This window comes from Perca flavescens, chromosome 12 (genome assembly GCF_004354835.1).
Source record: "Perca flavescens isolate YP-PL-M2 chromosome 12, PFLA_1.0, whole genome shotgun sequence".
NCBI classification, from domain to species: domain Eukaryota; kingdom Metazoa; phylum Chordata; class Actinopteri; order Perciformes; family Percidae; genus Perca; species Perca flavescens.
This window is the reverse complement of record NC_041342.1, coordinates 15,564,425-15,577,524: the sequence shown is the minus strand read 5'-3', so window position 1 is coordinate 15,577,524 and position 13,100 is coordinate 15,564,425. Positions and strand designations below refer to the sequence as shown.

General features: G+C 41.2%; 1 protein-coding gene across 4 annotated transcripts in view; it reads left to right on the top strand.

Moving 5' to 3' along the window:
* The window catches only part of adgrl2b.1 (adhesion G protein-coupled receptor L2b, tandem duplicate 1), an 85,740-nt gene extending 73,017 nt beyond the window's left edge, over positions 1-12,723 (top strand). For 3 of the 4 annotated variants that reach the window (XM_028592648.1, XM_028592652.1, XM_028592649.1), the window contains 6 exons: positions 1,465-1,556; positions 2,692-2,860; positions 3,724-3,852; positions 5,842-5,938; positions 6,946-7,071; positions 10,708-12,723. In XM_028592648.1, coding sequence (XP_028448449.1) covers positions 1,465-1,556; positions 2,692-2,860; positions 3,724-3,852; positions 5,842-5,938; positions 6,946-7,071; positions 10,708-11,570 — 1,476 coding nt within the window. In that variant the 3' untranslated portion in view covers positions 11,571-12,723. The remainder of the gene's footprint in view (positions 1-1,464; positions 1,557-2,691; positions 2,861-3,723; positions 3,853-5,841; positions 5,939-6,945; positions 7,072-10,707) is intronic. The other variant, XM_028592651.1, reaches the window with a different exon arrangement.
* The last annotated feature ends 377 nt before the right edge of the window (positions 12,724-13,100 follow it).

Sequence of the window (13,100 nt, the reverse complement as noted above, 5' to 3'; positions counted from 1 at the left end):
ATATGTAGTTTGCCTCAGTTTTCTGCAGAGTGCCTCCCTGCCTGTCCGTCCGTCTGTCTCATTGGATCTGTGTCATCACTTGCGGCTATGTTAAATGCATCTCCAGCCACTCGACTCATGCGGATGTAAATCGGCCCAAGTGGCTGAGAGACAAAACTCGGCATTACTCTAAGCTGTGATCTAAAAGCCTCTTTCTGTCTTCTTAGCCACTCCTTTTTCTTCCATCTTTCCCCTGACGTTGTTGGTTTCCATCTGCTTTCCACTCACACTATTATTTGTTTCCATTAAAAGACTTTTTTTTTTCTGTTGCCTTGCAGTGTTTCAAAATGCATCCATATGGGGTAATAATCAGGATCCTTTTTTGCTTATTTGTGAATGAAGAATTTAAAAGGAAGTATTTGATCAACTGAGACTACACGGAGACCATTACGCTTTGTTTTCTTGCCAACTCATACTTTTGTTGTATATTTTCCTTCACGTACAGTCGATTGGTCACGCTTTCAAAATGCACGCTCAGAGCAGATACGGGATAGAAGTTTTTAATAACATAAAAATCCGGACGTATACTTGTTTTTCATTTCAAAGGTTTAATATGGTATCAGGGCAGACTGAAGCACATCTCTTCCCTTTCCTTCGGTGGCGACAGGCCCTCTGGTGCTTAAAAGAGACATCCTGAAAGAATATAAACCTCTCTGGGTGTACTGTATGGCTTGAATAAATGTGTTTCCTGGCTTCAGTAAAACTTGTTTCTAATAAGTTTTACTTATTCTTTCCTTTCCTCCGTTCTTTCCTTTCTGTATTTTCTGGGGCTTTTGTCCACAGTACATCAGGTCTGTTTGGCCTCCATCTTGTATACTATGAGGATTTGCACTTTGGAAGACAAGAAACTTTCAGTGCTGCTAATGTTGAAGACCAAAGCTATATGAAGTAGACCAAAGAAGTTAACCTCTCTACGTTTTTTTTCTCTTTTTGGAAGTTGGTGTATTTGTAAGATCTGCACCGAGGCAATACATTTTTATATTCCTCACGGTAAAGGTATGCTGGTATTGAAGCTCACTATAGAGCCTGTAGATTAATCAATATTTTTAGTCAATAAAACATAACCACAGGTGGTAGCAACAAGTGAGTGAAATGAGAATGTCGCCTTTAAATAAAATGATTAAAAATGAGCTCTACCTCAACCAAACTACACCAATAAAATGTTGCTTACCCATTAATGGATGAGTGATAATAATGTAATGATATAATATATAAGAGTTTTATTTTATTTCTCTTAATACTTTGCATTTTCCTGATTATGCTTTTGCTGGACTTTTACTTGTAATGGAGTATTTATTCAGTGTGGTATTAGTACTTTTACTTAAGTAAAGAATCTGAGTACTTCCTCCACCCGCTGTCAGCAACAGGAATTGGATGCCTTTCTAAGTGCAGGCTGTTAACCCTGATATGCGTCTGTTTTGACAGGTCAATGTCATCTTCCTGGTGGTGACGATGTTCAAGATGGTGAAGCACTCCACCTCCATGAAACCTGACTCGTCCAGGCTGGGGGGTATCAGGTGAGGGGTGTCACTCTGGGAGATTCGGTGGCCGCACTGTGGTTTGCTTGCTCTGAGACTGTGTGGGTGTGTTTAGTAGGGGGTGGGGGTAATACGCACCCTTACGGCTTTTGCTTCCCTCCTGGAATTGTAAAATCCTCATTTGACCAACACGTTTATTTGATTTCCTCTTTTCCTAACCCCGACAGAACCAATATTTATCCCTTTTAGATTTGATTTCTCTCCATATAGAGGGTGCCTTTTTTAGTTCATTTTATGATTTCACTATTTGCACTACGCAGGGTTATATTGCCTTTTTTATTTCTTCACAAGTGCATTTCTGACATTTTGGTATCTTTTTGCTTCTATGCTGGAATAGTTTACAGGCTTCCTTGGAAGACAGCTTCAACCACATGCCTCGTAGATTTTAAGATGGTAAAAATCGAAAAAAGCCCCCTCCCTCATCTTTCCGCTTCAAGTGGGCTGCATTTGCTCGCTAAAAAGACAGGTCCTCTGTCCATTTCTGTGCCTGGATTCTTATTCAACAATGTGTTTGAGGGCAGGCCAACATATATTATGTGGGATTTTTAGGCCGACATTCTGATTCTGGTGCAAAACAAGGCATTGAATTGGCTTTCTGGTTGTTGTTTTTTAGCACACAGAAAGCCCACATTTGTGGAAACTTATTAACTGTCATGAATGAGAGTCTACCTCAGATCCACTATGTATTTAGTTTCTGTGTCAAATGGAAACTCGTGAAAAAAAAGGTGAAATAATTGGTTGCTCTTTGTGTGATTAATAAGAAAACAATCTATACTTGTTTAAAAAGCAAGTCTAATCAGCCATCACGCTCATCACAAACTGTTGCCCCATTTCTTCCCTCCTCACCGTGGCTCCCTTCTCTCTTGTGAATCAATAACGAATGGCCATCGTCATTGAAACTGACTGTGAAGTTATCTTATTTCCTCTAGGCTTTCCTGGAAGCCTCCAATGAAAAACCTGCTGTGTTTGCAGTCTCTTTAGCCAACCACTCCAGTGAAGACCAGGGAAACATTTTTTGACTCTGTGTCAAATACAGAATGCACATTCATCCTAAAACCAAAATGCAACTTTGTTAGTTTCACTAGTTAATATCACTCTTCTTTCTCTTTCGCAGGTCGTGGGTGTTGGGAGCGTTTGCTCTACTTTGTCTGATGGGGCTCACATGGTCCTTTGGCTTGTTCTTCCTCAATGAATCGTCCATTGTTATGGCTTACCTCTTCACCATCTTCAACACTCTGCAAGGGATGTTCATCTTCATCTTCCACTGCCTCCTCCAGAAAAAGGTAAGATGTTGTTCTGCGCCACACATTATTAGTTGTTTAATTGAACAACAGATTTTAAATGAAGAATTAATCAACAAGTTGTTCATTAAGCAAAATTCAAAAACAAATAGCTTCTTCCAGCTTCTTAAATGTCACACACCTGAGAAATTTACAATTTTCTCAAATTTAATTGATTAAAAAATTAATAAATTAATGAAAAAAAAAGATAAATCTACAGTATAATGGGGCCGATAAATCAATTGGTCAATAGACAGAAAATTATTCTGCAGCTATTTTCATATTTAAATTAATCATTAAAGCCACACACTTTCTGCATTTCTTTGCCTTTTAGTAAATTGAGGTTTTGAGGTTTTAGACGTTTTGGTTTAACAAAACAAGACATTTGAAGATGTCACATCACCTTATATTTTTTCTTTTTTTCTTTTTTACAGACAAAATAATTAATCGATATAGTGTATGAAAGTGCGAAGTGCGAATAGTGAAAGACAAAATAATCTGTAGATTAATTGATAATGAAAACTATCATAAATTGCAGCCTTACTATCATAAAATACTAAAATGACACTGCCAAGAATTTCCTATTTCTTTCCAAATCTATCTAATCCTTGTACTGCAGATGTGGATCTGTAAATATTTATACTGTAACATTTTGAAATTTTACATGAGGCATTTCATGATATTTTATACATTTTTACTTAGCAAAAGTAACATCACAGTGCTTCCTCTCTGCAACATTTCAACATGTTATCATAGTTATTCCTTTTGCCATTTAAACAGTTGTCAGCTGGATGGCATTTGATAAAGATTTGTTGGGGGGGGATGCCTGTGTGATCAGTGGGTCCTGATCTTTTGTTCATCTGCAGGTCCGCAAAGAGTACAGCAAATGTTTCCGTCAGTCCCAGTGCTGCGGCACGCTGCCGCCTGAGGGCCCCCACAGTGCAGCCAAGACAGCCACGTCTCGATCCACGGCCCGCTACTCATCTGCAACACAGGTACGCGTACCCCGCCAGGAATCCGACATATTGGGGTTTAGGATTTTGAAAAATGATGTGTGAAAGGATTTGGATGTAATTATTATTATTAATTCCAGCAGCCCCCTCACTCTGAAATCTCTCCATTTGGGCATGTATAGTTCCTGTGTGTGTGTGTGTGTGTGTGTGGGCATGTGTGGTGTGTGTGTGTGTGTGTGTGTGTGTGTGTGTGTGTGTGTGTGTGTGTGTGTGTGTGTGTGTGTGTGTGTGTGTGTGTGTGTGTGTGTGTGTGTGTGTGTGTGTGTGTGTGTGTATTTCAAGCCTGTGTGTAATGTGTGTTCTAACAACAGAGTGAAAAGAAATTGTAATTTCCCTTGTTTAAAAAAAGAAAAAAAACTGATATACTATAGCTTCTTCTGTGCCATAGAGCTCCATTAGAGTTCAAAAGCTGGGTTTTTTCATTATCATCCACACTGTAGTTTATTTTGAGTCGATCCCATTTATACAAAATTGGATGTGTATTACTTTGCAGCTGAAAATGGTCCCCAATAAATGCACCATTTACTCCTACTTTAGTAATGTTTGTTAAAAACTACGGTGCCCAGATGTTTTAGGAAATGACTTAACATTGAGTATGAGTATATATATATTCATGACCCATCTTTAAAGATTTGTCCTTAGAAACAAATGGCCTTGTGGCTGAGAGCCACAGAGAGCCGGGGGAAGCTGGAGAGTATTGAGAAATAAGAAACCAACACATGTTGGTTTTGGTCTTTGCACAGGATTTGTTGACAATAAGAAAAGTATAGGCTGTCAGCCTTATCCTTTAGTAAATGCTCAAAACAACCTACTTTGCTCCGCCTAGGTTACAAAATGAAAATAAATATACTTATTAAGTGCCTTTTTATCGGGAATCAACATCACGTTTACGCACGTATTGTCGAATTTCTTTGATTTGAAGCGCAAATAAACGCTTCAGGTTGCGGCTACGCTCGTGAGACGCGAGCCTGCACGAAGACAGCTGCATAGATAAAAATGAGAGCGTATTTTAGAAGCGTTTTTTATATCCGTCACTCGCCTGTCTCACCCTTCCAACACCCCCACCCCACAGCATGTTTTTGTACCTTTTACCTATATTTTAGTCGCGTTTAGTATGGCGTAATCTGCATAGACAACTGTTTAAATTACACAATAATCCCGCTGTATATGTGATTTGAACTCTTTAACCAGATCTACATTGATTGGTGAAGACTCCCAGTCTGTCTGTGAGTCTTATTCACTACAGGCAGATTCCTCTCAATCGCTATGGTGGGCTGGGAAATAAAATCAATGAATTAATACAAACGCTATTGATTTCTTCCCATGCAGCCAACATGAAAACTAATTTGGTCGAGTATATTTCTTCTGTCAGTCAACCTGGCGAAGGCAGGTTAGCCAGCCGCTGTTCACTCAGCTCCAGGAGCTGCTGCTGACAGCCCTCGAACATAGGATGGAAGACAGTCAATATTAAATGCATGCCTGTAGCTTTCACTAGCAAAAAAAATATGGAATCCAAAAAAAGAAAAGAAATACAGAAGCATCACATGAGCGCTGTGTTGTGGTGATGCGGTTATCGTCACAGCCCTACATAGGTCTCTAATCTCTTCTATTGTGCCTTTGTCAGATCTATTTTAAGAACAGTTTTAGGAATTTGTTGCCAGTTTCTGCTCAAACTATCCTAAAAAAAAAAAAAACTGCTCTGGGCCGATCTCTCAAATTACAAGCTGTAAGATTCTTGGAGTATCCATTTTTGGTATCAGTTGGACCAATAGCACGTGCTGGTCTTTGTTTCACCTTAGCAAGACAGGTTGATGTCATCAAGCAGGGGGTTAGTTGAATCTTGAATCTTCTTGAATACAAGTGTAGGGTCACAAAACCCACGTAGCTACTCAATCCTCAGGGCCAGACGTCTTGAATAACATAGGGCACCATGTTGAGTCCTGATCAATGGTTGCTTTTCTCTCTACCCAGAGCCGCATCAGGCGGATGTGGAACGACACTGTGAGGAAGCAGTCGGAGTCCTCCTTCATCTCAGGAGACATAAACAGCACCTCCACCCTCAACCAGGGTAAGCAACCGTTTGTTCCGCCGCCACCAGAAGAGACACATACGCCGTTCTATTTGTGATGAATTCACAATAAACACTTCAATGGATGCAGCTTACATGGCTCTGTGGCAGCTGGGAAAGATAAGACCCGATTTTATGTTGCATTTCTCTTAGTGTTAAGCAATAAAAAAAAATATGTACTAAATGTACTAAAGTTCACAGCATTTCTCCTGCACTTTCCTGCTCGGTGGGATCACATATAAGGCGAGGAACAGAGATAGAAGAGGTGTGATATTTAGTGTGGAACAAAATGTTGCTTATGAGGACTTGAGATGAAATCCCAGCAACTCTGTGCGCCAGCCTCCCTAACCCGTTTTCACCCCAGAGTGATTGTCAGGATGGAAATAGAGGAGATGAGCAAAGTCAGGCTGAGGTCAGAGCAGGTTTTGGGAGTGATCCCAGCATCTCAGGCTGTAGACTGTGCCAGCGCAGATTTGGCTGTAGTTATGAGTTAATTTCATTTTTTTCTAAAAAAAACAACAAAAAAACAAGCCAGCGCAAAGTTTCTCAGGGCTCCAACCAAATGAGGATAGTTATTACATTCTTGAGATTAACACAAGCATGCTCAGGATGATAGGGATACTGTATTATTCATGGCAGGCCACTTAGACATGGTTTGTCTAGTGTCTCGACTGGATGAGTTTGTTTAGATGGATTTGTTTCACGTAAACACTGGAGTTGATTGTGTTGCAATGCTTTGGTCAAGACTTGTCGTGGTGATATTGTTTGTCAGTTACATCAGCTGACTGTTTGGACCAACGTTTCTATGGCAGCTTTGTGTCCATAATAGAAGGCAGACGGATCGTGGCTCATAAATCTTTCGCGGTGTCAGATTTTGGACAGCAATTGTCAGTGTTTGTTTATGTCGACAGCTACCCAGCGCACCACCACAGACCATGAAGTACAGTACCTCAAGCTCTTTTTCCTCAACTGTTTTGTTTCCTCTCTCTCTCTTCCTGTTATTTCAGGGATGACTGGTAACTACCTCCTAACTAACCCTCTCCTTCGAACCCACGACACTAACCCTTATAACAACCTGCTGGCAGAAACAGTGGTGTGCAACACCCCCTCTCCACCGGCCTTTCACTCCCCAGGTGCACATCCACTCTCCACTTTTATTCTTACATTTGTGTGTGTGTGTGTGTGTGTGTGTGTGTGTGTGTGTGTGTGTGTGTGTGTGTGTGTGTGTGTGTGTGTGTGTGTGTACACTTATTTGCTTTCTCGGAGAGAGTAAGGTGAGACGATCGATACCACACGTCTGTTAAATACAAGGCTACAGCCAGATAGCTTAGCTTAGCATAAAGACTAGACAGCTAGCCCGGCTCTGTCTAAAGGTAAAAAAAGAAATTTGCCTGCCAGCACCACAATAATTAACACGTTATTTCTTCTTGTTTAATGCATACAAAAACAAGAATTTTCCATTTTATGTAGGGGGTTATGTGCTGGACTATTTCTTGGCTCTGAGCAGTTGCTTGGCAACCAACAGAAACTCAAGAAATTTACTGGCCAAGAAATAGTCCAGCACGTAATGCCCTGTTAAATGGCGAATTATCATTTTTACACTTTTCTTGTATGGATTAAATAAACAAGATTTAACGTGTTTCTTAGTGGCCAGGTGTTTCCCCCTGTCTTTGTGCTAAGCTAAGCTAACCGGTGGCTGGCTGTCGCTTCATAGTAAACAGACAGATATGAAAGTGGTCTTAATCTTCTCATTTAACTCTCAATTTTAAGTGTGTTAGATGTATTAAATACATGAAAAATCTCAAGGTTGTGGCTCTGACACAGCATGCATTATGCTGAGAGTAATATTTTCTAGATTTACGATTTTTTTCTTCTTCATTCACACCTCTGTATTTCCACTAGGTCTTATCTAAGCTAGTTTCTCCTTTGTAAACACAGAAGGAGATAAACTTACGTCAATGCTATCTTATCTCTTCTACTGAGCAGTCATATGGGAATTCCTCTCTGTTGAATATGAGCTTTACACAGCGGTTCGGATAATTTATGCTATTTCCCTTAGTTCATGGATGATATCTTAACAACATGTTTAAATTGTCTTTAGCTTACTGCCAATAAGATCCATTTAAATCACATCAGTGCTTATGGTGACCTAGTTCACTAGCAGAGCAAAAGAAACCCAATCACAGAAGAAGAAAAAAACAAGCTCATGACGCAATGCGGGCAGAGTCATAGCCCTCAGATATTTCCAGGCATTTGATGATAAAAGAGAATTTACAAAAACAGCAGTATGGTAAAAGTGTGTAAGGAGAGGATATGCAGTAATGTATAGCTTTAACCCACTGCGGTCTTCACGGTCTTGTTTTGTGCTGCAAGCTCGCTTAAAGCACAATGGGAGCACTTCACACTCAGAGAGATAACGAAGCAGGGCTGGGACCAAACAATGTCTGCAAAGAAAATCAAAGACTTCTTTTTTTTCTGTCTGTGAGCTCAGCAGCAGGCGAGCGGCTCAGATGCAGAAGTCAGTGTGTGTGTGTGTGTGTGTGTGTGTGTGTGTGTGTGTGTGTGTGTGTGTGTGTGTGTGTGTGTGTGTGTGTGCTCAGACAGCTTGTGCTTTATTGCCCAAACATGTTTACCTGCTTAATCATTGTACTAATTACATGTTAACATTGGAGTATCAGAGACAGATAAAAGAAAAGTGGTGATATTTAATTAGCGCGTAATATGAAATATCAGCATAAACACCTCCTTTACCTACAGAAACACTTCTTCTCCCCCCTGAGGCAAGCCACTGTGGAAGCAGTGACAACCAGGGGGGAAAAAAGTAAAGATTTAACATATGGAAACTAGTTTGAGGATAGCAGGCAACAGCATGACACACAAATGTCAAAACCTGGTGTGAAGATCACCAACCAAGTATGAAATAAGCACAGAGAGACTCTGTCAAGTTTAACATGAGCTTTTAAAAAAATGTTGCCTGCTATAGTCATTACATTTAGCTCCTGGAAACGGATGAGCGTGTCTTCTATTGTAAGTGTATTAATACTAAGTAATGCTCTGCAGATGTTCATGTGATGCAGTAAAATCGGTAAGAAGAACATCTTGGATGAATCTCTGCTGGAACGGTTCCCAGAGTGCAGCTGTCGCCGCGTCCAGTTGAATTCTGTTCACATGATTTCCCCCTTCTCCCGGTAGACAGTACCTGTCTGTAATAACTGCCAGCGCATAAACAAATGCAAATTTGGAAGTATGGTCTATTCAGAGAGGTGTCTAATAATCCCCCCCCGCCCTCCTTTTTTTTGCCCTTTTGCTCTCTGGGCTCTTTTCACACTTTTTAGAAATGACTTTGATGTTGTTTTTGGAGCTTTTTTTCCTACGTTGTTATCATGCGTTTTCTGACAAGTTCATTTGAAACGGAAATACTACAGTTTCCTCGTGTTTTTTTTTTTTCTGCCTGTGACTGACAACATCCCCCTCACCCTGCTAAGTGTCAGCCTTTTACTTACAGGCTCACAGTGTACCCAGTAAATGAAATCCTCATATCAAATCAAAAGAGACATCGGACTGAACAAAATTAGACTTACTGTGTGTGTGTGTGTGTGTGTGTGTGTGTGTGTGTGTGTGTGTGTGTGTGTGTGTGTGTGTGTGTGTGTGTGTGTGTGTGTGTGTGTGTGTGTGTGTGTGTGTGTGTGTGTGTGTGTGTTTTGTTGACATAAAATTGATGTACACTTTAAAAAGGGAAAACTAATTGGCATTCAGAAAGAAATATTTTCATTAGGAAATGTTCCTTCTTTTACTGTAGACTTTTTTTCTAAAAACACCTTGCTTGCTGCTAAACCCTTTCACCTGCTGAGTCCAGGATTCAGTTGTCCTTGATTTTGTCCTTTAGCTCTCTCCAACTGTTAAACACAGAATTTTGCTGTCATTCTCCATCCACCTACAGTAATTTGAACAATGCATCACATGGGCTAAATTATAGTTAATAGCAAGGACACAAATAGTTGGATTGACTGAATCCAGGCTGGATGTTACAAGCTTTCCACTTTGGTCTTATTTCAGGGATTTTATTGTTTCTGCTGCAATTGAAAAAAAGCATCTGTTTTACTTTTTTTGCACATCAGCTGTTCTTAGGCCAGATAGCCTGAGCAGACACACTTGATGTGAGTGTTGGCAAAGTGAGTCATTGCACCGTGCCTGTCTGTCGTGGTGTGTGGGGGTTGTTGCTGTGCTTGTGGGGCCCGAGTGCAGAGCGGTGGCTGGCCATCTGTGTTCGACATTACTCTTTTGTCTTGCCTTTTAACAGGTGGAATGTTTTATCCATTGTTAATGTCGCAACACTTTCTCATCAGCTTGTATTAATTTATTTCTTTTACTCTCATTCTATCTTGTTGCTTTTTGTATGCTGCTGTGTTGTTACCTGGTCATCAGCTACTTTATAGCGTGTTGCTGTACTATATTTTTAAGTTTCAAGTCATCTTTTGTTCTCATTTCTCCAATATTGTTCAGGATAATCTCTAAGATTGGCTTTGATGATATTCAGCCATAATGAGGATGGACATGGTGGGGAGCTGATTGGGGTTTCCTTTGAATTTTAAAACTTTTTGTATTTGCATTAAATTCAAATTAACCCAGAGATCAAAGAGCACAAGAGTGAAGTGTCCTGAGCAGTATCAAGTTGTATGTGGATGGTGTAGTGGAAGCTGTTTTGTTCTACACAAAAGGCAAAAAAAAAAAATCTAAATCTCACGCGCTCTTTTTGCCTTTCCTTGCAGGACAGCACTCTCTGAGCAACAGCAGGGACATCAGTGCCATGGACACCCTCCCACTCAATGGCAATTTCAACAACAGCTACTCCCTGCGAGACGACGACTATGAGACTGTGGGCGTTAGAGCCCCGGGTGACCTAGGGGGCCTCAACCTGGATGATGTCGCCTTTGAGAAAATGATCATATCTGAGATTGTCCACAACAACCTAAGGCCCCGCGTCGGCCATAAAGGTCGCGACGCCCCGAGGGAGCACGACAGAGCCTTGCCTCTGCAGACCAGAGTGACAGTGGACCGCGGTGGGGGTGGGAGTGGCAGCGAGGATGACGCCATCGTGGCGGATCACGCCGAGGCCTCATCCCCCCAGAGAGGAAGTGGAAGAGGAGGCCACGCCACCCTGGAGCTGCTCCTGCACCCCCACCACAAGGAGGCGCTGGAGGCCCCCCTCCTGCCCCAGAGGACTCACTCCCTCCTCTACAGCGCCCAGGAGGCCCCCAGGCGCCTGGAGCAGCAGGGCGGCCATGGCTCCGAGACTGTTACTGCAGTGGAGGACATGGGCTCCCATTCACCCAACAATAATAGAGACTCCCTTTACACCAGCATGCCAAACTTGAGAGACTCACCCTCGCCCCCAGCTTCGCCATACCCCCCCGAGGAGGAGGAGGAGCTCTCCCCCTCAACTCGAAGCGAGAGCGAGGACGCGTATCATAAAAGCATGCCTGAGCTCGGCGATGCGCCACCGCCCCTGTCCTACTACCACATAAACCGAGGCACCAGCGACGGATGCATCCTCCCACCCGACAATGAAGACTGTGCACAGGAAGGAGAGGCACCCAGCGATGGACAAATGCAGCTTATTACCAGCCTCTGAACCGGCACTCTTTGTTTGCACAGGTTTTAACAGATGGGTACTTTCAGTTGATGTCAAGAGAGCCGGCAAGTCTGGCTGCACACTCCACATGCCCTTCCTGTTAGGACAGGAAGTGAAATGTTGTTGGGTGGGAAAAGGAATGAAGAAATGACTTTTGCGCACAAATCCCATTAACACACAAAACACATCCATCCGAGGCCAGACAAATGTGGACTGTGAAAGCTCTTCAGTTGGACTAAAGAGGTGCAGAGAATAACACACAGGCCGCTGTGTCAGAGACAAGTCTGGCATTTCTATTGTACTGTGCTGTTGAAGAATAAGGGATGAAAAATACTCCAAGCAAAGAACTACGAAACTCCTGACATATTCTTGGGGGCCTTTGCAGAACCAGGGTCTTTTTAGTCATGAAGTACAGAACAAGAACTAGTGTGGCTCCACTACACAGTCAGGACTGTAAAGTAAAGAAACCACTAATTCAGACTCAGGCCTTATATTTTCTCTATTGCACATTTAACTGTTGTTAAAGTAACAGCTAAAGAAAATATATTTTGCTGTACCACTAGTGTAAAAAGTCAACAAAAAGTAAGAAAAAAAGAAGAAAAGAAACGGCAACCATTCAGTAGTTAAGCCCTTTCAATGTTAATAAGATTCTTCAGACAAGGTTAATCAAAATGGTGGAAATGTGCTTTTTCCTCTCACACTTGACTCGTTGTAGTATGTTTGAATATGAAAAAAAAGTTTTGAGAGATATCAGTCCATATGAAATCATGCTCACGTCTCTGCTTGTGAAGTGCTTTTGCTTTCATGAATGATGAGTTTTTGCCAGTAGTATATTCCTTAACACCAGGCCATGCACAGATTTGGAGTGAATTCGAAACTTGTGTAATTTATTTTACTTGAAAGAAATTGTCAGGTTTAAAGACTTATGTGCGCGTCACTGCGATATTGCAGTTTTTGCGGACATATTTCATCCTTTGACACTAATTAATTTATTAACTGAACTATACAGAAAAAAAACATGGTTGGAAAGTGTGAAACGTTGTTGCAGCACTGATTAGGTTCATTTTATTTCTTTTGTAAGAGCCCATCATCAGCTGATATTTAATTCAACTCCTGTTTGATATCAAATAAATGTGAAATTTTTTCTTGTTCACAGACGTCTGGCTGCTTATTCACATTTTGCATAAAGATCTGCTATGATCTAAACATGTGGGGAAATGGCGATAATTAATGTTTTTGTTACAGTCAAGAAAATCTCATAAAAAGACCAAAACTAACAATGTGTTTGTCTATCCCGACTTTCCCCAAACTCACCCGTTCCTAATGGATACGTTGATCTTTAAAAACTGGCCACCAATACATACTTTCATTTAAAAAGAAAAAAAAAGCTAAATCATTTCTTTACTCAACAGTTTGTTTTTTCGCAAACTTTACTCAAACAGGAATAAATTGTGTTTCTGTTGGGGAATATTTTTAGCTGCGCTAGTGAGGAGTTACAGCAGCAGGATACAATCTAAATAAACTGCAGTG